Source organism: Euprymna scolopes, chromosome 16, assembly GCF_053919585.1.
Source record: "Euprymna scolopes isolate OS-2025 chromosome 16, ASM5391958v1, whole genome shotgun sequence".
Taxonomy (NCBI): Eukaryota; Metazoa; Mollusca; class Cephalopoda; order Sepiida; family Sepiolidae; genus Euprymna; species Euprymna scolopes.
Genome location: NC_136497.1, coordinates 22,025,601 through 22,050,873, shown reverse-complemented (window position 1 = coordinate 22,050,873; position 25,273 = coordinate 22,025,601). Strand labels below are relative to the sequence as shown.

The window sequence follows — 25,273 nt, the reverse complement described above, 5'->3', positions numbered from 1 at the left end:
TATTGATTGAACCAGTGTTATTTAAGCCATTTTTCACATAACGTTCGTTTTTTTTGTTTTTTGTTTTTTTTACTTATTCTTAGGTTTTCATTAACACTCCCGACCGACCGACCACACACACCCAAAAACACCCGGGTACCCACCACATTTTTCACATTTTTTTTTTAACGTTCGTTTTTCTATTTTCTTTTTCGATTTTTCAATTTTTACATTTAACATTGTTCGTTTGCCTCATGTTAGTTTTTTTTTTTTGTGTTTTTTTTTTTTCAAATAACTGTTTTGTTCTTTTAAAATTCAGTATCTTCAGACTTTACTAATATATACAGTATCACTGGAAGAATACTTAACATAATTAAATCCTTCTTAAATGAAAGAATCCAGGTTGTCCTTGATGGTCATACATCTAAACAATATAAATATAGGTGTACCTCAGGGGTCTATTCTTGGACCTTTATTATTCTTGATATTCATAAATGACCTCCCTGAGAAAATTGTCTCCAAGATGGGTATATTTGCTGATGACACCATGCTCTACAGCAGGCACGAGGAGAAAACAAATAAATACATATCTAAGGAAATGGCAGAAACACTAGAGGAAGACCTCCAGTCTGTAATGCAATGGGGACAAAAATGGATGGTCACTTTCAATGCTGCCAAGACTAAGCTGGTTTCCTTCAAAATTACAAGAAACCCTCTCAACCACCAATAGCTTTGGCTAAAGATACCTGAAAGTACTTCAAACTCTTCGACTTAACATTCATGGGGAACATGAGCTGGAACAGATACATTAAGAGCATTGCCAGGGCCACTGCAAAGAAGGTGGGTTCTCTCTATCGTGCTAGAAAGTTACTTACTACTGAAAGTATCCTGTAGCTCTACAAGGCCACCATTTGCCCATGTATGGAATATTGTCACATTAGGCTGGTGCATCTGCTACTAGTCCCTCACTTCTGGACAAGGTTCAAAAGAGAGTCGCCAACCTGATAAGTCCTAAACTGTCATCCAAGCTTCAACCTCTGTCCCATCGACGAAATGTTGCATCCCTCTGCTTGTTCTACAAGTATTTTAATGGTGAATGCTCTGACGAACTACAAGCGCTTGTACCCTCAACGTAAATATCCCTGACAAACAGCAAAATCCCACCCCTACAAAGGGATCCCTAGATGTAAGAAAGCCTTCTACTCTAATAGTTTCTTCCCCAGAACTGCTAGACTCTGAAACTCCCTTCCAGGTCCCTGTTTTCCCAACTGTACTGACAGGCAGAAGTTCAAGTGCAATGTGAGCAGACATCTTGCTGCTCAACACCCTACAACATATGTCCCCTATAGTAGCCCCCTACATCAAAGTGGCACTGTGCCTTGTTTGGGGTGAAAATGAAATTTTAAAAAAATAAAATAAAAATTATCTTTGAAATAGTTCCAGAAAACTAATATTTATCTTTCAAGGGATTTTTACAATTAACTTTCAAAGTTAGCTAAGTTTGAGTTTTCAGAGCCGCCGTAAGAATGCTTTTCATTATAATTATATTTTTTCACATGTAAAAATACATTTTTCTTCCTTTCAGAGATTAACTTTCAGTTTTAATCTTTCAAACAATCAAAAAGTAATAAAAAAAAAATAAGTCGGCTCTAAAAGTTTTCACTATTAAATTACACATACCTAATGTTATGGTTATGAGATTTTTTTTTATTAAATCAAGCAGTAAATATTTGGAAATTTTATAGTTTAATGCTAAAGATGGCATGAAAATATTTTCAGGGTAAAAGAAAAATAATTTTTTAATCTTATTGCTCTTGATATATATATTTTTTAATTTTAGTCCAAGTAATAATTAATACTATAAGTAAAAAACTCTTACAATTTTGCATTCAGAAGGTTTTCTAACTCGACTTCTATTTATATTAAATTTCCTAAAGTTATATACAATTTGTTTTACTTTCAGGTGTTAGAATATGAATAACTTTTAAGAAATTAAAATAAACTTTTCAAAGTTAATGCAAATTAATTAGTTAATCCTCCAAATTTCATGAAAACTTAGATATTTCTTAAACTGGGGTTAAACTAATTCACTCTTGTTTTTAAACAAATCTCATGCATTTTCATTTCAATTGACAACTACAAATAATGTATTAAAATATAATTGAAATGAAGTAGTTATATGTATTCTTTTAAATCTGGTACTTGAAATGGAAATTTTTCATCTTTACTTTGTTTCTTCCAAATTTTATAAACAAAATATTAAGTTCTTTTATTTACATTTCTTTTGTTCAACTATTATCTTAAAGCAGAGTTAGGCATTCATTTCTCTACAGTTGTTTTTCAATATTTTTTTACCACACAAAATACAGGCTAAAATATGTTAAGTCTAAATTATGTTTGAAAAAAAAAAAAAATCTGAATTCTTCTAATTAGCTGTAAATTGTAATTAACTGATTAAATCACCCATTCCTTATTTAGCTTTCCATTGTGTTTGTTAATTCAATCATTGATAGTTTGAACATTTACAGAAAGAGATCTTTTCAGCTGAGTTACATAATGTGTTGGTAAAGACCATAAACACCTATGTAAATAAGATAACAAAAGATCTAACATAGAAATAACAGAATAAAGAAATATTATTCAGTAAAATTCTATATTTATAACCATAACTTATTTTTTCAAGTACATTTGTAAGAAATTTTTACATATGAATTCTTTCACATGATTACAGTATTGTTATTTTTGTGTTCATATATATATATATATATATATATATATATATATATATATATATATATCACTACTGTTGCTAATAATATAAGATCCAGATTATTTTTTTAAACTTTTCTTATATTTTCATAAAAAATATATTTAATATTTGAAAATTTATTTAAAATTGAAAAACAACTCACCCAATCAAGCACACAATTTCGTATAATTCTTGTGGTGTCCTTGAAACAAGCTGAATATAAAAAAATTTATCGTTAAAATTGAATATGAAATCACTTTGATTTGAAATAAACTAATAATAAAAATGTTTAAAAACCAAAACAGAATCACATGTGAAATCATTTTGTATTAAAATTTGTAATGAAATATTAATAAACGTTTGGAATAAGTTCATTGCTAGATAAGTCACATTTATTTTCAAGGTAGATGTGATGCTTGTGTATTATAATTCGATAGCAAAAAATGTATTGAAGGTAAAACACTATGTAATTACATGTTATGCCAAAATTAGTAAAAAAAGATTCTCAATTGCAAAAAATTGAAGCAGAAAAATTGTGAGATAAAAAATTTATCTCACAGTTGCAGTTTTAAGGGTTTAGTCTCATACTGCCAATTGCACATGACAAACTGACTAATCTCCCTTGTTTCACTTTCACTATTTCAAATTAGAAAATGGATCGATAATGGTTTTTGTAAAAATAGATCCATCATTTTTCATAATTTTTGGATTTTTTACTAATTTCAACATGGCATAATTATATAAGTATTTTACTTAAAATGCATTAAATATCTAAAAAATATCCAAGTATAATGCACAAATACCGTATATTTTTATTTCTTCTAGAGACCAATCAAGTGATGGAGCATTCAGATACCAGATCCACTATAGAAAATGCATATTGGTACTGTTGGGAATCACAAGACTAAAGTTGTGGGTGGACAGAAGAGCCCCCAAGGTATAGGGTGATATGGTGGTGGAATGAGGAATTTGAGAAGTGTATCAAAAAGTGGAAACATAGGAGTTAGTGGATACGAATGTGTAGCTGGAGCTAAATACAAAGCCTAGAATAAAATTGAGAAAGCCTGGTTTCCAGACTAAAGGATAAAATAATCAGGATAGTTAAACAGATGATAAAGACAAATATGGATATTGTTGAAGTGAAGTGCATTCAAAATGACGGAGTGTTGCAACAAATGACTAGGGTAAAAAGGATGCTTGGAAATTGCTGAATATTGAGTTTTCATGGAACCCTAAACATCTAGAAGTTACTAAAACAATATCTGATCGAGTTATAATAATTCAGAAAGATGGTATAGGAAGCTGTAAGATGAGGAAAGATAAGGCTGGAGGACACTCAGACATTGCAGAAATGTTGAAGGTTGCGGATGAAAAAGACATTGAGATGATTACAGACTTAACAAATCAGATCATAAAAAAGAAAGGTTATTCCAAACAATTGTGAATTGTTACAAGTACCCATGTTAAGAATGGGTTCCTAAATCATAACATTATTTCAGCATGGTAAAATAAGTGCATACGTACTGAGATATATCTTGGTAATAAAAACCTTTATTTTGCTTTTGTGGATCTTAACAGTGTCTGGTGAACTTTGTGCACACTAGGGGTATATGCATGATTATTGAGGGTTGATCCAACAATGTACAGAAAATGCTAAAAATCATATTAGAATGAACAACACATTTAGTGAAAGCAAAGAGTTCTGTACAATCAATTGCTTTTCATCTTTATCTTTGAAGCATTATCTACAGTTCCATATTGATTGTCCCGAAGAGATTATGAAACAATGGAAAGTCTACTTGTTAAGTTAAAGAATGTTAAGTGAATGCTACAAAGACCAAAATGATGATCAACGGTTGGAGTGTTGGAAAGTTCCCCAATCAAGGGAAGTTCCTGTTTGTTCATGAAAAGGAATTGGGTGCAATATAAGTGATATTGTGATACCTGTAAGCATTGGATGCACAGTAATTGCAGTGAAATTACTTATAGGTTGAGACAGGACGACAAATTTGTATGTAAGTATACGATGACTATCGATGAGAACTCTGATGTGGAGAAAGTATATCTAAATGGCAAAGCTATTGAGGTTGTCAAGAAGTTTTGTTATCTGGGTGATAGCATTGGAAAAATGATAGAGTAGGTATGAAGGTGATTACAAGAATTAGGAATGGATGTAAGTTGCTTTTACTAACTGGTAGAGCATTACCACAGTCAACTGAGGAAAGAATCTATGAAGTGTGTGTAATTTATGAAACTGAAAACTGGCCAGTGTAAGTTGAGAACATGCATTGCATGAAGAGAAATGATATGAAAATGATACATGTATAATGTAAATTTTAAGGGTAGGCTTAGTTCTGTTAAGCTCAAAAGACAATTAAATCTGAACAATATATAGGGACACGTATAGAACAGGCGAGTTTAAATATATAATTACATTGAATGAAAAGATGAAAGTTCTTGGGTTAGTAGATGTATAACAGTTAAGGTAACAGGATCAGTTCACAAAGGAAAGCTAAAGAAAATATGGGAGGAATCGATAAAAATAGGTCGGTTTTTTGAGAGGCTATTGTTCTGTGGATTTGTGGTGTACATTTCGACAACAGAGGTCAACTTTGTTGCAACTGCCTATGGTGGTATAAATATGTTGAACGGAGCTCTGGCCGGATAAAGAGATGTACAAGAAAAAACAGATTAAAAAAGACTGAACGGACAAATCAAAGATGACCTCATGCAATTGCACACAGAAATCAACATAAATAAAATTTCACGAAAAAGGTCATCTTATGCCAGCATGGCCAACATGCAACCCACATCCAATGTAGAAAAGACTCACTAAACGGGGACTAAGAGAAGAACAAGAGTTTACAGCTTTTCCCTTTACTTTTGACAATGTATCATTCATTGATAGGTTTTTATCTTTTCACTTTAGAACTAGAAAAAAGACCCAGCATTATCCATGTTAAAATGTTTTTGATTAATAATGAGGGTATGACTCAAATGATTTTGACAATCTTATTTATGACTGATAGTAGGACAATCAATCAATGAGAAGCTTCCAACTTTATTATAAAAATATCGAATTTTGGATTCAATTCAGTTCGCTGTCAGCCTCCATCTTGAAACAGCTGAATCTTGACTACATTGATTCTTTGCCGCCATTTTTGTTATTAAAAATTACTCAATACTCAAGATCATGACTACATTGATTCTTTGCCGATTTGATGTATTACCGCCATCTTTGTTCAACAATGTCTCAACGCTTAACAGGTCATGCACCTGACTATCGACTTTACTTTGATGGATCAGAATCTAAACTCAAATTGTGGCAGGTGAAATTTCTGGGGTATCTAAGGATACGAAAACTACACAAAGTTAATCAATCTCCACCAGAGAATCCTAACGACCCCAAATTTATCAAAAAGGACGCAATTGTTTTTGCAGAACTGATTCAGTGCTTAGACGATAGAAGCCTGTCTCTGATTATAAGAGATGTGTTGGATGATGGACGTAAGGCGTTGAACATATTAAGAGAACATTATTTATCAAAAGGGAAACTGAAAATTATATCGCTATATACAGAACTAACGCCTCTAAAACTATGGAAGACAAGACAATTACTATGTTATAAAGGCAGAAACAACAGCAAATGCATTAAAATTTTCTGGTGAAATAAGTGATAGCCTATTAATCTCAATGACACTCAAGGGACAGCCGATTTTAAACCATTTACAACTGTTATAATGCAAAAAGACAAACCCATAACCTTCAGTGAATTTAAAGTGGCATTGTGAAGTTACGAAGAGATGATTCGGATGCTCATGGACAATAACTAGCAATATCATGAAGTTCAAAAATGCTTCTAGAAAACCGACTCAATCAAATTGCATATCTTATCGCAATGTTTTCCCCAAAAGTAATTTTCCCAAGAAAAAAAAAAATTATTTGCTATAATTGTGGACAACCCAATCACAAAAGTTCACTATGTCGATATAAAAACTTAAAAATGGATTCCATCAAAGACGAGAACTTTCATGAAAAAAACATACATTTCTAGTCACATGTAACTTTGGCAATACGACAAACGGTAAAAATCTTGTCGACTGCGATGCTACAAAACACATAACCAAGGAATCTGATTTTATTAATTTTGATTCAAACTTTAATCCAGAGTCATTCTGTTAAACTGGCCAACAGTAGTCAAATAAATGATATAGTCTTGAAAAGAGGTGATGCTAAAATATCACTAAAAAATAAAGGCGAAATTTGTAAGTGTATTCTTTAAAATGCTCTTTTCATACCTACATTTAAGCAAGACATATTTTCCATACAAGCCGCCATCAAACAAGGCGTGAATATAAAGTTTGGCCATAACAAGTCAAAATTGATATATACAAATGGAACTGTATTCGACATTTAAAAAAATGGCTGACTATATTATTTAAAAAGTATGGTTCCCTCAAAAACTGTCACAACTTGGAAACCTGGCATAAAATTCTGGTATACTGCAACACAGTTGATATTAAAAAGTTACCAAATGTAGTCGAAGGCATAAAAATAATGCCTTCAGACGATCTCTCAAATTGTGATGTTTGTGCACAAGGAAAAAATGGCGAAATAACACCAGACAAAAAGGGCACAAAATTCTTTCACTTGTGCACTGTGACTTGGCAGGCTGATAAAGCCCAATGGGAAGAGATAACAGATATGCATTGAATTTTGTTGACGATTATTCAGATTTAATTATTGTCTATTTCTTAAAAAAACAAATCCGACACTATCCTCACCACTAAGAAATATTTAGCTGACATCGCCCCGTATGGCTCGGTAAAATGTATTCGCTCAGACAATGGGACTGAATTTACTAGTAACTTCTATTAATTAACCATTGTACGCGAGAAAATACAGAATTCCTCATTTCAAAATGGTACCGCTGAAAGAGCATGGCAGACCCTTTTCAGCTGACAAGATGTCTACTTATCGAATAGAAATTAGCCCATAGTTTATGGATGTACGCTTGAATGGCGGCGGCATATATCGGAAATAGATCATTCAATAAAAGATTGGGCAAAACCCTGTATCAAGCATTGTGCAGTGTAAAACCCAAATTGGACCAAATGCATATATTTGGTTCAAATTGTTTTGCATTCATAGAAAATACTCGTAAACTAAATATTAAAAGCGAAAAGATATTTTCATAGGTTACGATAAAAGCAGTCCGGCTTATTTAATCTACTTTCCAGGCCAAAATGCCATAAAGAAGGTTAGATGTGTAAAATTCGATGATACTTTTAATTTAAAAAATGACAAACCAGTGGATGAAAAACATGAGGAAATATTACCTAGTATTTTCATCGATCACAACGAAAACAACTGCCGACGACAATAGCAGTAAAAATGACATAAATATTAACCAGATACGTCGATACCCAATAAGAGATCGAAAAAGGGCAGACTTCTTAAAAATTGAAAAGATACAAGACTATGCAATGGATTACTGTTACTCGTTGAAAAACACACCAGAAAGTTATGAGGCGATTAATTCAGAAAATCACCAAGAATGGAAAAAAGCTATGAAATCCGAATTGAAAGCTTTAACTGAAAATAATACATATGAAATAATGGCAAAAACCAAAGGATAAGAATATAATTTCTTCTCACTGGGTTTTCTCCAAAAAAAAAATCAGTTTCTGGCAGGATTTGTTGCAAAAGGTTTTTCACAAATTTCTGCAGTCAAATATTTTGCCACATTCTCACCAATGACAAATTTAACAATTAAAATTTTATTGCAAGTTGCTGCTCAATACAATTTAAAAATATGTCAGATGGATGCAAAAAATGCTTATTTAAATGCTCCAATTGTCTGGGATTAATATTTTCTGTGAAAATGAAACTATAACAATGAACCAATCATGGTACATTGATAAAATCCTGCTGAAGTTTGGAATGCGAGATTGCAAACCACATAACTAATAGATGTATAATTAATAACTAATTAATAGATGATCGATTATACAGAGAAATTATTCGAAGTCTAATCTATTTGGTGACCACCACTAAGACTGATATGTTACACTGGCCCTATGATATCCTGGAAAACTAAGAAACAACAAATTGTTGTCCTTTCTACATGTGAGGCAGAGTTTGTTGCACTTATGCACCCAGCACAGGAGGCAATTTTTCCAAGCATCCTTCTAAAGTATTTTAAAATCAGATCTAAGTAAAAAAAAAACAATAATTCATTGTGACAATCAGTAGTATCTTATTAGCAAATAATTCTATGATTCATCAACGGTCAAAGTATATTGATATCAGATATCATTTCATAAGAGATGAAATAAGTAAAAAAAATCTATTTTTCTTAGTTATGTAACATCTGAGAATAATATAGCCGACATTTTCACTAAACCTATAAAAAAGATAAAATTCAAACATTTTATTGCTGAAGATTTTGGAATTGTAGTGTCCAATGATGTACACAGTACTGACAGAAGGCATGTAAATAAAAGCAAAATTAACTGAAATGAATTTATAGTTTACAACTCTAAAGATACGCAGCATTTCCCAAGAATGAGAACTTGTGCATTTCTGTTCTAAGCTATACAAGACATGATACTAGTTTTCTAGCCTAAGGAAAGATCAAAGTTCCATGAGACATGATAGTATATTTACTCTAGCCATGCAAGGTTCAGCTTCTCTAAACAGAGATTCAGTCATTATTCTTGACTGCTGCACTGACAGAGCTCAATGAATACACTAAAAAATTTAAATGAAATAAAAATTAAAACATTGAAATATTTAAGAACTTTACTCACTTCAATATTTTGAGAAGCTTGATCAGAAGCACCAACCAATAAGTAGCATAATGTTTCTGCAATTTCTGAAGATAAAGAATCAAATTGTTAAAACTATGAAAAACAAAACTATTGCAATACTGAGTGGGTATCCCAAACTGATATGTTTATACTATACAAAAAATGTTAAGATTTTCTGTAAATTTTAACAGATATTGCAGCTCTTCAAGGTTATATTAATAAAATTTGTATGTAAGCAAAATGTAATCTTTTTAAAAATAATTAGTTTTTATTGCTACCTTTCTTTTTTCTCTAGATTCTATCTTTTTTTTTCTCTTTTTTTTTTCTTTTTTTTTTTCAATTTTTAAAAACAAAAGTTTTGGTAATATTTTTTAACTTTCATTTACCTTCAACTGTTAATATAACTGATTAAAAAAAAAAAGCTCCATCTCATAGAAAAAGGTTTATCAATGTGCTGGGCTTAATATAAAATTTAAAGTTAAATGATTTAAAAATTTACAAGTTAAAAATTACTGAATAAGGTTTTGCCATTAATAGAGATAATATTAATGCCAACATTTCTTCAGTTGCAAAACAGTATAAAAACAGAATGCCTCTTTTTTTTTTTTGTAGCAGTTATATGCTAATGAGCAAGATCAATCCAAATTTCAAAGAGTCCAACTTTCACATAGAACATATCACAATTTCTGAGTTTTGAGTGAGGCTTCGATTATCTGATAAATACGGAACCTACATATTTTTAGGGTGCAGACATACAATTCTATCATAAAAGATTTCTATCATGGAGTGTTTATCGTAAAAATATGATTAAAATGCTTCCCAGTTATTTCATCCTATCTATTTTACATTTACCTCTCAGCCCCTGTAACACTTTAACCTATTGGTAGCCAATATATTAATCTCAAACCCTAAGAGGCTTTCTTTTCCACTGCCTCTACCATTCAGTACATTTCACCTCAGCGCATCCACTACTGTTGATTTTGGGTTCATACAAAATATAATTTCCAACAAACTTTTATCATAATTTGGTTGCAAATTGAGTTAATAAGGTTAATTTGGTAATTTTTTTTTTTTTTTTTTTTTTTTTTTTACATTTTGCAACAATCTTTGTCTACATAAAATATGTTTGGGATAGCCATTTTAAACCTTAAAAGGAAAAACACGTTCTAGAGTTTTTTTTGTTGTTTTTTTTTTTTAGAAAATTGTAAATTTTAGTAGGTTGTGTAAACTAGAAATTAAAGTCTTACTCTGTTTGAGCAGCACAACTGCCAAGTCAGGACAACTGGCGCACATAACCGCTAACATCCGTATCACCATCACAAAAGTCCCAGCATTTATTATAGGAGGACTCACAACCAGCTTAAAAAATAAAAATAAAGTAAATTTTTAAAATTTAAAAATCTTTTAAAATACAGAACTTAAAAATTAATAAAGTTTAACAAAGATTAAAACTTGTTTTTTTGCACTCTTATTTTTCCACATAAAACTAATTCCACATTAAATGCTTACTATGGCAAATGTAGAAATTATCAAAACACATTTTAATAAGATTGTCTTTTGAAAACTAATTAAATAATAAAAAGGATCATAAAACTAAAATTTAAATATATATTAGCAATACATAGCACAAAAGAAAAAAAAACAAAAGGCAATATATTAATACAATTGTAACCAATTCTGATTTGCCTGAAATTTTGAAAAGAATTTTAAAGCATTTTAACCCGTGTATAAAAAGTTGGTTATAATCAGCTAATGTATTTTCTAACTATCAGCATGGCTATTATCAGAAGCAGTGACAAGGCAAATCAGTTCTTTGTTTTATTTTTTTTTCCTCACACCTATATCTCCCCTGTGCATATACTTTTTTTTTTTTGCTTTTTAATTACACTTTTCCAATCATTCTTTTTTTATTTAATAATCATTGAAAAGTTTCTTTGATCTTATTTTAATTAAGAATTATTGAAATTAGTTTTTTTTAAAAGAATTATTAAAAACACTTAAATCTTTTTAAACATTTAAGAATATTACATATTGGATACGTTTTTTTCTGATGTTTGAAATATTGTTGTTTTGATTTCAATCATTTTACTTTTATACTTTCATTAACATGTATTATATAAATTAAAATACACTTAATTTTAAAATTTAAAAAAAAAATTCATGATAAACATTTCTTATAAAATTTCAAATAAAAAACTTTTAAAATTTTGTTATTAAAAGTGCAAATAAAGACTAATTGTGTTATTTTTATCTGTATAACTTTGTTAATTTTTATTGTATACTTTTCAATAAGGTCCTTTTCTTATATATTGTATTTCAATAAATCGATTCACAATAGAAATACTGAAATGAAAGAGTCTTGTCACCGCTTCTGGTAGCAGTCACACCGGAAGTTAGGAAGTACTTTGACTATAACCAAAAAATCTTTTCTAACTTTAAAAAATGTTTTTTATCTAATCCTCATATTTTAGAGTTTAGAAAGTTATTTACATCCAATAATTTTATAAATAAAAATCAAAATAAAATTATGACAAATTTATAGTTTAATTTTAACAATCCGATTCAATTAATAATTTAATGATAAAATACTGTAATAATTAAATTTAACTTTCAAAATCTTTCTTAAAAATCCCACACAACACCGTGGGTACCACTAGTTTGTTATAAAATTAACATTGTTTCACATAAATTGACGTTCATTAAAATGAAGACAATCATTTACCAATTGCTGGATATTAGTCAGAAGGCCATGAACAGCAATCTCCTTTAAAATTCTTTGATCGTGTTGAAAATTATCAACAAGACGGGAGAAGCAAAGGCAGCAGCTTTCCACTGATTTCTTATCCTAAAATAAAAAAAAAATTAAAAAATACAGTAGTTAATTAAGACAAGTTAGTTTCTGTAGGTATATATATATATATATATATATATATATATATATAATAAATTGCTGATGATTTGCAGGTAACATTAAGAGAGGTAGATGAGCATATTTTCAAGGAATCAAAAGCATCAAAAGAAGTGAAATTAATTAGAAAATTTGTATTTATTGTATGATTTTGATTTTATAAAAGTTGAGTAATTATTGCCATGTTAGTGGTTTCATTTTGAAATAGGTCAGTCTTTGATTTTTGTAATGCTAATGTGGCTGAGAAACCAAGCAAGAACTAACACTACCAGTGCAATCTAATTATAAAAGCTCTAAGTTGGATTTGGTTGGGGTTTTTTATGGCATATCAACCCTTTTCAAGCTATTTAATGTTGAATCCAATAATTTGGGGAAAATTTTATTCTTCTAGTTCTATATATATTCAAATGTTTATTTATGGTGTCTAGTTTGGTTGTTTTGTAGAGAAAAATTGTTTTTGTTTTTGGCTTTGCAGAACATGATTGAGTTTTGCAAATAGACAGAAAATATTAATATTTTGTTGCATTTAAATCAGGAAGCCGATATCTTCTGACAGCCTAATCTAGTAGCACTAGGTTCTAAGTTGGGAAAACCAACTTTTGTAGAAGAGAATTTAATTTTGTTTTATGATATTTACAGCATATTTTTGTACATAGATATGACAGAAAAAAACAAGCCGTGTGTGTGTGGTCCCCCTCTTGTGCTGAATGTGGGATGACGCCACAAAAAAATAGTGAAGGAATGATGAATGTGAGAAGTGTGAAGGGCCAACGTTGTCTTCACATTTTTGCCAAGTTTCAGAAAAATCTAATGGATGGAGCAAAAGTTATGGGATAGAAAGTGTCTTTTTCTTTTTTTGCAATTTTGGGGCATTTGTGACCCCTTTTTAGCTCCTGGGAATGCTGAATCCCAATGAAAATGGACAAACGATGCAATTTCACGCTGTAAGACATGTATATTTGAATTCAGCACCATAGAAAACTACTATATAGGTATACATGTCAAGCAAGTTCTTGAGTAATATGAAAAAAGCTCCAAAAAGGGATGTTTTTTTTTTTAGCCCTAAAAGTCCCAGAGGGATGCGAGCCAGAATTTTGCCAGGGTCACCCATACTGAATTTATATTAAGAACAATAGCCTCTACATTTTGGCCAAGTTTCAGGAAAATCTAATGGATGGATCAAAACTTATGGGACAAAATGTGTTATTTTTGGCCATTTTGGACCTCTTTGAGTCCCTGGGGGCACAATGGGAATTTTTGTTAAAGTCTTTTATTGTGCATATCTATTTAATGAAATACAATTTGTGGCAACATCTCAGGAAAAACTAATGGACGGTTATCTGGCAATAGTCTGGACTAATGGATGCATGGAAGCACAGACACTACTAAAAACATATGTCCCTCTCCGATAAATCAGGGGACCAATATACTCCCACAGAAACAGTATATTCCAATAAACAATTTATAGAACAAAATCAAGAATGGTCACACAATAACCAATACTTGATTGACATTCCCTTTGCTGTTTTTAATGCTAGGACCCTTCTAGGCATAGCATTGATCCATTAACAAATACCATTTTGAGGAATTTTTTGCCATGTCTGACACAAAAATGCTAAAAGTTTAGTCTTAGAAGATGGTTTCTTTTTGCAAAGAAAGGTCTTAGCATTAAAAACAACAAAGGTCTAATATGCCCCAAAGGTTTTCAATTAGGTTCATATCCAGGGACTGACTTGGTCATGGAAGTTTATTAATTCCATTTTGGCTCAACCAATGTTGTTTCACTGTAGCAGAGTGACAAGGAGTTCCATCTTCCATAACGAGGGAGTCAACTTAGTTCATTTTCCCACTTGAGAATATTGGAACATATTTAGCAGAATTGATGTTTCCTTTACACTCCACCAGGTTTGAGCGACTATCAAGCTAAATTGCACTCCATACCGTAACAGAGAAATCCTCATGTTTCGGCGTTGGCTGCAGCTATTTTAAGTCAAACTCTTGCTGAGGAAGCCTCCATACTTATACTCTTCCATTAAATAATGCAAATCATGACTCATTGGTCCAAAAGCTCCCTCCACAATCTCACGAGCTCAATCTTTTCTGTGTTTGATATTGGCAGGATGAAGAGGAGGTTTCCTTCTTGCAGCTCTACCGTAGTAACCCAGCTTGTGAAGATACTTAACAGCTGTTCTGGAACTGACACCAGCTTGTGTTGCAATGTCAGAGGCTTTGCATTAAGGATCCTTCTCAACATTTCTTTTCACAAGATGCAAAGTTCTTTCAGAGGGTCTGGGGCGACCTGGATGAGATTTTGTGCACTTTTTGTCCTCTCTTGTGAATCGTATGATTACTCTATTAACAGTAAAAAGAAGTATTGAAAGATTTCCTATTTTGCGTTGACCAAAACCCTCTTCATGTTGACCCACGATTTGCCCATACAGAAATTCTGATAATTCTGATGCTCCTTTGGTTTGTGTCATGCTTAAATGTTGTTAGATGCAATTTTTATGAGATACTCTAAGTTATTTCAGCCATATTCTTATCTGTAAATATAAATAAGCATATATAAATCTTAGGAAAACTATTTTAGTGTCTATTCTTTCCTGTCATGTCTGTGTATATGTAAAATAAATTCTCTAGTTAAATATGTGGAAGTGTATCTGTTCACTAAGGAACAATAAGAGTCTTTACAAATACGCTACGTAAATTAGTTGGGAAGAGAAAAACACTTCCTCTAAATGCTTACATAAACATTAAGAAATATTAAAATGGTTGAATCAACAAAGTGAGATGGACAAGATAAATACATAAATGACTAACAGATGGGAGGCGACTTGTTCAGTTAATTATAAATTCCAACATATCAGAATAAGCAAAATTATTTCCAAACATAACTCAATCACAGAACTAAAGTATATTTTAGCATGTATTTTGTGTTATTAAAGTACAATAGTGAAAAGCTGTAAGAAAATTGATGCAATGACATTGAGTTTAATAGATTTATCTCCCAATTCGAATAGACTGTAAAGTTTAGTTAAATATAGAATTAGAACAAGACCCAAGTATTCAAAACCAACTCAAACACGGAAATCAACAAATAACCTTTTATTCTGGATGAACAATCTCCTAAAAATCTCAACCCAATGTATAATTTCATAAGTAAAAATAAACATAAAGCCTTTGAATTTTTATAATTACTTTAAAAGAAAAAAAATGATAAAATTTCTAATATAATTTGCTCAACAACAAATAAGATTTTAAAAACTTCAGCTTTTGTCTATAATGAAATTCTCAACACTTCAGAAAAGAATGCCAATTTCATTTAATGTTTAAAGATGGTTAAAACTTTTTATATTAAATAGTTAATGTGAATTAAAACAACAAAGTTGCGATTTAAACAAATATTGGGTGAGAAGAATAAAAACTGAACTTACCTGATGATTCAGCCGAGCACTTAGTAATGGCAACGACTCTCTGATATAATGGAATTCTTCAGCACTAAGATTTTGAACGCAATTAGCAGTGATAGTCAATGCTGATCTCTGAGCTGATATTGAAAAAAAGTCCAAGTACATCAGACAGGCAGCTATTCCACCCTACAAGGAAAATAGGTATAGGTATGAATTAAATGTTACGATGGAAATGAAATATTTCTTTAAAAATATCACCAAACCATACAAAGACATAAAATAGCAAACCGTATACATAAAACGAATTGAGTAGTTTCAGTTATTAGAATCTATATCTAGAATTAAAAAATGTAAAGCTTCATTTATATATAATTTCTCACAAGCAGTTTTGTTTAGCCCAGTTGATAGAGCAACTAATACTGGCCACTGGAATCCAGATTTCCAATATCATTAGTTCTAGCGAATTCCTTTTTGAACTTGAAGAATTTATAATTTCAAATCGAACATTTAAAATCTACATGGGTAAACTGTTTTTGTTCCATCAGCCATGATTGGGTAGAAGTCTTAAATAATTTTTATTTTATTCTTAATATAACCTGAAATGAAGATTGAACATTAACCTTTAGAAGACAATCATTTACAACTGAATTCTTGAATACTGGTACCACAGAAGCAGTTTTCCAACAGCCTGGAAAACAAGATTCATTAAGGCATTTGTTGTAGAGTTTGGAGAGAACTGGAACTACTTCAACTGAGCACTTTTTTAATAGCACAGCTGGGATGAGATTGGGTCCACATGCTTTTGAAGTGTCAAGGTTTTTATGATAGCATGCACCTGAGAAGGGGTGATTTTTAGATCGTCTAGCGTGGCGTCTGTCCGCATAGGAAATTCAGGGAGGGGGTGGTTAGAGGGTCCAGTGTGGAGTTTGAGGAAAACCGACTGGCAAACATGTTAGCCTTCTCGGTTGCTGAGCAAACAACCTTGTGATTTTTGGTTAGTGGGGGAATTGTTGATTGCCCATTATTTACTACACCGTAGATTTTCCAGAAGTCACAAGTTCCTAGTTTTTGTGCTTCGATGCGATTTTAGTGGTTTCCGTAAATTCTCTCTTAGCTGTCGCTATTTCTTTCGTAACATTACTTCTAGCTTCCATGTACTTCTGTCTGTTTGAACTAGACTTATGTCGGTTAGATCTGCGGTATGCATGCTGCCTTTGAGCAATGGCAGTAGCGTAAGTCGAAGTAAACCATTGGAGAGAGTGGGGCTTGCTATAAAATTTCCGCATGGGAACATGCGCTTCGATTGCAGTTTTGAACCATTCGGTGGTCTCGTTTGCACACTCTTCATCAGGAAGAGAAAAAATATTTCCCCATGGGGCATCTCTGATAAGATTTCTGATGGCTTCCCAGTCAGCCTTTTTATAATATCTCGTTGTTTTGAGCACTGGCTCTTCAGTTTTGGCTCTAGAGTTTAGGGTGATTTCAACCATTATCACTGCATGATCAGCATTCCCAACGTGAACCAACATCTTGCTGCCCAAATCCCTACATAGTACCCCAGTAGTTGTTGCCCCTGATAGTAGCCCCCTACACCAAAGTGGCAATGTGCCTTGTTTGGGGTGAAAATGTAATGAAAAAAGAAAAAAAAGAAATTAAAAAAAAACTGATTGTATGCAATGTTTTTATCCATTGTGCCAGTTTATCTTTAGCAAGCAGACTTGTTTTTCTAATGTAATTTTTTCATTTGAAAATCAATTTCTAATTTGTGCAAATGAATTCAAGCTTAAAATATTTTACCTCAGATTTATTTTTAAACTAGCGAGGGGTACTCGGTATTGCCTGGGTGTTTGAAGGTGTGTGTGGAAACTCTGGGGGTGGGGGTGGGGTTAAAAAAAAATGTTTTGGTAGGTAAGTATGAGGATCGAACCCGAACACTTGAGGCAAAGTTGTAAGTGTGAAAAAAAAAAAAAAGTGCAACGTTAACCATTGCGCCACCACGAGATGCTAATGGAAACATGTTTGAATTTATTTAATTACTTGGATTTAGCAGGTGCCCATTTTAATGAGTTAATGAGGTCAAGTATTTCATTTACTGTGGGAACGCTTCAAGATTTTATAGGAAAAAGACTAACCCACATGCGGCGAGCGACAAATGTTGAATATTTATCTTCCCAAAGTCAAGCAAATTAAATAGACAGGTGAGCTTCATTGTTAACTCTGAGATATTACGATTTATATGTGATATAAAGTTTTAAAAAGTTGTTAGGCGACTGACCGCTTCTCTGAAAAAAGCCTTTTGTAGACATACAGAAAAAGCGAAAACACATACAAACATACATAGATTTTCGCTTTTATATTTATAGATTTCTAAATTGATTGAATGTTTCTTACTTATGCACAAAGGACTGTGCTATCATCGGAATTTTCTGGGCAGTTTACATAAAACAGCAGAACGTGCCAAACAAAATTTAGTGATTTTTTTTCTGCAAACGCTGGCCAATTTTTTAAATGAAAAATATGATTTGTTACGACGAAGCTAATTCATTGAGAAATGAAAACTATTTTTTGTTATAATTAAAAATAAAATTCATTATTTGACCATTTAAGAAAATTCAAATAAAAAAAAAAAAAAAAACTTTATTGTAAAGTTTCATGAATTTTTTGAACAAAGAAAAAAAGATTTTGTTCAAAATAAGGTAAATATATTTAAAAAAAAAAAAAATGTCATAATAAACCAATGATAGCAAATGTTTTTTTTTTTTTGTTTTTTTTAAATAACATTGGCTGCTGCGATTTCATTAACTCAGCATTTTGGCACTTTTCAATGTTTTACATAAACTGCCCGGAAAATTCCAGTGATAGCATAGTTTTTATTCTGCACAAATACTGAATATTTTGTTCATTCTTTATTGTTTCGGCATTTAAAACAATCTTACTGTAGCCACATCTAAAATTAGTTATATCTTGTTTCTATATATCGTACATATTTATTGAAATAATTTATTTTTAGATTTGATGTTTTTGATTCATAGTGTAACTAGAAAATACTAAACTACCAATAAGTCTTCAATATAAAAATTGGTGTTGTGTGTCTATCTCAATATATATGTAAGTATAAATAGCTAATATTCAAGAAAATCAACAGCTGACTTAAGTATTAGTATTGTTGATAAACTAAACAAGTTTGATTATAAAAACTGTAATCATTTATAAGAGTCTTTAATAATGTAATTGTTTTAGTATTTATTAGATACCATTCAATTTCAATGGTTACGTAATTTATATAGATTAAAAGAATCAATTCATAGAAAAGCACCTTCCCAGTAATTCATTTAACACAGATTGTCATAACTTATTTTAGGTAAGTTATATAATCTTAAAGGAAAAACTTTTAGAATGAAAACTTAAAATGCAAAAATTGAAAGATTTCAAAGTATAACTGCAATGGTAATTTGTAATACTAGCCCTATCCCATCAAAAAAATTAATAGACTGGAAGTAAAGTTTCACATTCAATGTTAACACTTTGTACAAGTCACCATATCATCACTTAGTTATGAAAGTGTGAAAAACTTGCAGAGAAAAGTTATTTTGAACTTTTCTTATTCTTTGCAAGCATGTTCTCATACAACAGTTTCCCCACATTATGTGCAGTCCTTTGTATTATTATGAATTCTGTAAGATCTTTCAAGATATACCACTTGGACAGTAGAAGGCAGACAATGCAGTGTTTTTTTTTTTGTTTGTTTTTTTTTTATTCAATTTTCACCCCAAACAAGGCACAGTGCCACTTTGAAGCAGGGGACTACTATCAGGGACTTAATTAGCGGGGGTCATTATGAAGGGAGATGAGTAGAAAGATGTTTGTTAATATTACACTTGAAATTCTGCATATCAGTGCAGTTGGGAAAGCAGAATCCCGGAAGGGAGTTCCAAAGACCCGCAGTTCTGGGGAAGAAACTATTGGAGTAAAAGGCTTTCTTGCACCTAAGGATCTCTACTGTAAAGGGATGAGACTTAGTAGCTTGTCGGGTTTGTCGGGGGTAGTTACGTCGGGGAGGTACAAGTGTTTGCAGTTCGTCAGAGCATTCATCATTAAAGTATTTGTAGAACAGGCAGAGGGATGCAACATCTCGTCGATGGGAGAGAGGCTGAAGCCTAGATGACAGTTCAGGACCTATCAGGTTGGCAACTCTCTTTTGAACCCTGTCCAGGAGCGAGAGACAAGCAGCAGATGCACCAGCCTAGATGTGACAACAGTTCTCCATACATGGGCAAATGGTAGCCTTATAGAGGTATAGGATACTGTCAGGCATAAGTAGTTTTCTAGCACAGTAGAGGGAGCCAACCTTCCTTGCAGCAGCCTTGGTGTTGTATCATATGGTCATCCTTTCAACATTTGCAGACGGTTGAGTCAGTTTTGTAGCCCCATTTGGTCATAACTTTTGATTACCTCACTCTTGTTCTTAGACAGTGGAGTATTATCCACCAGAGACAGAATATTTCTGCACCAAGAGAGAAGATCTCAAAGGGGGAAATTTCCGTGTCAGTATGGTGCATTCTCTAGCTGTCTGGTCCACAGATTGTAATCTAGTCTCCTCTTGAGCTGTTGTTAGGGATTTCATATAGTTGAGAAAGCTTCCCTCCAGTCGTTGGACGACTAATTCACATCCATGAAGAGAATAACGTTTATCACTGATAACTTTTGTGATCTTTACCTGGCTGGAAATTTCCGATCTCACATGTAAAGGGGCAATGCCAGTGAGAAGATGCAGGTTGTTCAGGTTGGTAGGCTTCAGGCAGCCAGTGATCAAGTGAGAGGTGTTGATCAATCACGTGTTGAATCAGTAGAAACAAAACTCAATTCAGTCATAGATTTTGAACTGAATGAGTGAAAAATGTTTTAGCAGTGGTTTAGAAAGAGTTATGAATGATGGGATTTGCAAAGTGAATGGTAAGTCAAAAAAAGAACAAAATAGAGTTGACTTAGGATCCCCCCAAAACAGTGAATGCAAAGTATATTACTACTAACTTTACAAAATAGATTCCTCCATCAAGGTGATCTGTATTGAGGCTTCTGAACATTGAGCTTACATAGCCAGTTCCTGCTACTTAGCTTAAGATCCTAATCTACTTGCGCTAACATTTTCAAGCTTCTGTACAGCCATGAAATTATTCAAGAGAAAATAACTCTTGAATCTTAAGAATATCTCATCTGGCACAGAAGGTAAAGAAGTATACAATTTCGCAGGTCCTCGTAAACCCTATAGTCACATTTTATACAATGACAACTGTTTGTTTTGTCACACATGATCATGATATAAAACAAAATTATTGAAAAACTCAAAAAGCAAATCCACACTTACATTGACAGCTGGTAAAATAGCTTTACTATGTCTTTGTGACAACATCTCGAGAGCAGTGAGTGCCTGTTCAGCAACATCCATACACTGAATCACTTGTAACTGAAAAAAAAAAAAATTCAATTATTCTGCAATTCACAATTTATATATTTCAAAATTTTAATTAAGTAGGATTGAATATAGCTTACACCCTCTTACAAATACAATTTAAGAAAATGCTGCTCTTAACTACAAACAGAACTACACTAACGCAAATTAAATTTTACTTTATGAAAGCAAAAAATAAATAAAGTGAAGCATGCATGGTCTCCCGTGAGTGCACAGTGAATGAAGTATAAAAAAATGACTAAGTTCAGCATTTTACTCATGTCATGTTTAATGTTTGTCCAAAAATTCCAAAGCATAATTATTGAGAAAAATGCAGATGGAGGAACGGACAAGGATGAATTTACAGGCCCACCCTCCTTTTGTCGGGGGAGAGGACAAAAAAAAAAAATTTTCTAAGTTAAATTTAAAAGTTACATCTTAAGTATTTGTTATATGTAATATTGGTTCATGTCCAGAATTCCCTCATATTAAATATTCTTATTTAAAAATGAAACTACTTGATCAATTTATGATTTTTGGAGTATGACATACATACATCAGATAAAATTTGTTTTTCAATATGAGGGAATTTTGGGCCAGAATCAAAAAATTAAATATATACCATCCCTCTGCAAATTACCTGAAAATATTGATTTTACTGCAACCCATATATTAGATAAACAGATTTTTTTTTAAATCCCTCATTTACTTTTTTGGTATGTCCAAATTGAACTCAAAACATGATTTATGACATAAGCTATGCTTAGCATAACTGCTTGACACAGAGGTTTACATTGACACATCATAATCGACACCCAATCTCTTTCTCATCTGAATTATTTGCATCATTCTCTTCTCCCATTACTTCTTAGTTACTTCTTACATTATTTGCCCTTCATGCATAGTCACAAGTGTGCATGATGACGAGATAAAAATACTAGAGATTGTTAAATGTTTTGAAAGAAACAAATTTTATACACCAAATGATCTTACCTTTTCTAGAAAGACAGGCACAGCATCAACAACAACGGCTGAGGAACGAGGAAGGGCTTCCATCATGTATGTCAACGCGCGACAAGCATGATTCATCATGTCAAAATTGTGGTCCATTTGTAGTAGTGTTATAAGGGCAGGGACAACCTGCTTTACAGGAAAACCTGCAAGCGTATCCTCGTTACCCATTACCAACAACTAAAAAATAAGTTATTAAATCTATTTTAATAAGATTGGACAAATTTACAAGCATATTTCTCATATAAATTTCATAATTACGTTGTGAATTATTTTTGTTATAAATCAAATGTTCATTGACATCAAAAATAATTTTTTAAATCTTATTTAAAAAGTTACCAAAATGCATTTAAACTTTGTAATAAATCAGTATTTTAAATTTTTAATAGTTGAAAAAGAAAAAAGTTGAGTCACTTTCTGAGCATTCAAAATTTAAAAAAAAAAATGAGACATTTAAACTATCAAATAGAAAATTAATTTTAGCTTTAAATGTTTGAACTTCCATACAAAGTTTTGAAAGATACACCTGAAGAAGTTTGGAGGTTCCATTGACCAAAACGTTAAATACACTTGCTAGTAAAGCTTTATTATTTATTATTTTGAACTTGCCACAAGTAAATTGGCCATCTTCTATACGTAATTAAAAGATAGTGCTTACCTGACACATTTCGATAACAGCCGTCAATTGCTGCCCTTCATCGTTTACAGCTTGTAAACCTTGTAACAATTGTTGCACTTTGTTCACTGCAAGAAAAACAATATTTTTATTGCATTTGTTAAAGTTAAATATTTAAATTAAAAACAAAAGTTGATATGTTCTCCCATTCTGCTGAAAAAAAAATATTGCCATTCTAAAAGTAATAAAAAAATAGGCAAAATAGAAGATAAGCAAAATATGTCACATGCAGCAAATAAGCTTTAAGTGATGAAAATATGCTCATGAGAAATCATGTTTCTGAATTCTTGAGATGAGGATTGATTATTTGGATTTTTAGGACTATAGTTCTCATCTTGAGTGTTATTTGCACAATGTTTCGGTCAACGTAACCTCCAACCTCAATTAGATTTTCAAAATATCATACAGATTCTCAAAGTTCAGAGTCAGAGGTTACATCAATCAAACGGTTGTGAAAATAATGCTAGAGACAAGAATAGTCCAAAGAATTCAAGTAATATGAATGGTAACGGGAAATTACAAAAATTAGGTTTCCTGAAGTAAATAAATGAAATTTTTTAGCCGAGAAATAAAATTCTTGCAATCTATATAATATTAAAAATCTATATAACTAAAAAGATATTGAAAAAATAAAACCAAAATATGAAGTGAAGATGAAATTGAGATACGATAGTGACTGGACAAAAAGAACTAAGCGACAACTGATGTCTCAGTAAAATGTTTGAAAGAATGTTTGAACAATTATAGAAAACAAATTAAGAAAAACAGTTAACAGCTTTAGGTAGGGGATGACCATATTGCAGATAGCAGCATAATTCTTGGATATGTTAGATGCATGTTAGTATGACTGTTCTTGTAAACATGAGTAGAATCGTGAACTTACTGGTGCCCCCCGCCATTGTTCTGTGGAGTAGCTGATGCATGCGTGGACCAAGGGCTCCAAAGAGATGTGATGGTAAGCCACGCGCTTCTAATAATGCTGCAAATAAAAACAAAAGTCAATAATAAAACATGAGAAATAAAGATAAGCCAAGCAAAATAATTGCGATGCAGAAGAAAAAAGCCATTAGAATGTGAAATTTAAAGCAAGCAGAAAGTATCAAAATTGGTAGTAGTGAAAATAACAGGGAGATGTAGGGAGAGAAACTAGTGCAAGAGAAAAGAGGGATATAACGGGATTAAAAGATAATGAAGGGGGGGGAGATAAGAGAAAGAGTTGAGGAAAGAGAAAGCTAAAAACAAATGATTGTTATAAAAAAAAAAAGATGAAAATTGTGATCGTTTGATGTAATATTGTAATTAATGATTGGGATCATGAAGATAATTTGGATGAACAATATGTATAAATAGTTTAGTTTTATTTTGATATAAAAAGTGTGGCTATATTTTTCAATGCTTGATTTATTAACTTGATCAATCTAACACTTCTGTCATTATCAAAGAGGTTCTCCAATCTATAATACATAAGACACGCACACACGATGCAACAGACTAGTGTTCGACAAGGTGACACAGATGAACTGTTTTAGTGTGGCTTTTTTGACCCTGACATTCTTACACGAATGTTATATCAACATGATTACTTTTAGCTAGAAACTTCACAATACTGTGGTTCATGTATTTTTTCAGTCTCAGAGTAGTCATTATGGTCATTAATGCTAACATTCGAAGCCTTCATTGAATTTGTGTATTCATTCTTTTTGCAGACTGTTATCCTCATCTTCATAGATGTTCTTGTTTCACCATATTTCGGCCAACTAATCCTCTGGCTTCCTTCAGGTGATTAACCACAATGAGACAAGAATGTATGCCGAGTAATTTCTATCCCGTTGCGGTTAATCACTCGAAGAAAGCCAGGGAGGAGTTGGCAGAAAGGTGGTGAAGCAATAACAACTATGAAAATAAGGATAACAGTCTGCAAAAAGAATGAATACACAAATTATGAAGTGTCATCTCAAAGGATTCCAAAAAATAATATATAAAACCTTCATTGAATGTTTGCCTTTTAGGATAGTCATCCACTCTCATTAAAACACAGCAAGATTTCCAAATATTCAAGCAATGCATGTGTATTAAGTTTAAGTGAGGAAAGGCTTTGCAGAGAACCAATTTCACACTAAGTGTTACCACAATTAAAAAATTCCAAAGCTTCGTTATGAAGTAAAGTGCAAACAAATCAACGGAGGAATGATTTGGGGGAAATTTTACTCCTATAAAGGTCTCATTATAGAGTTATCCCAGAAAATCTGCTCTGGAAAAATTTTACTTTCACCATGACT

At 31.9% G+C, this 25,273-nt stretch overlaps 1 protein-coding gene across 5 annotated transcripts in view; it reads right to left on the bottom strand.

The window, feature by feature from the left end:
- Window positions 1–25,273, bottom strand: part of LOC145295876 (E3 ubiquitin-protein ligase TRIP12-like) — a 279,814-nt gene that overhangs the window by 83,623 nt on the left and 170,918 nt on the right. For all 5 annotated transcript variants that reach the window (XM_080141617.1, XM_080141619.1, XM_080141618.1 and 2 more), the window contains 9 exons: window positions 23,878–23,973; window positions 22,977–23,062; window positions 22,301–22,498; window positions 21,224–21,322; window positions 15,883–16,044; window positions 12,263–12,385; window positions 10,788–10,899; window positions 9,541–9,605; window positions 2,892–2,941 (listed from right to left, as the gene is read on the bottom strand). In XM_080141617.1, the coding sequence (XP_079997743.1) occupies window positions 2,892–2,941; window positions 9,541–9,605; window positions 10,788–10,899; window positions 12,263–12,385; window positions 15,883–16,044; window positions 21,224–21,322; window positions 22,301–22,498; window positions 22,977–23,062; window positions 23,878–23,973 (991 nt within the window). The remainder of the gene's footprint in view (window positions 1–2,891; window positions 2,942–9,540; window positions 9,606–10,787; window positions 10,900–12,262; window positions 12,386–15,882; window positions 16,045–21,223; window positions 21,323–22,300; window positions 22,499–22,976; window positions 23,063–23,877; window positions 23,974–25,273) is intronic.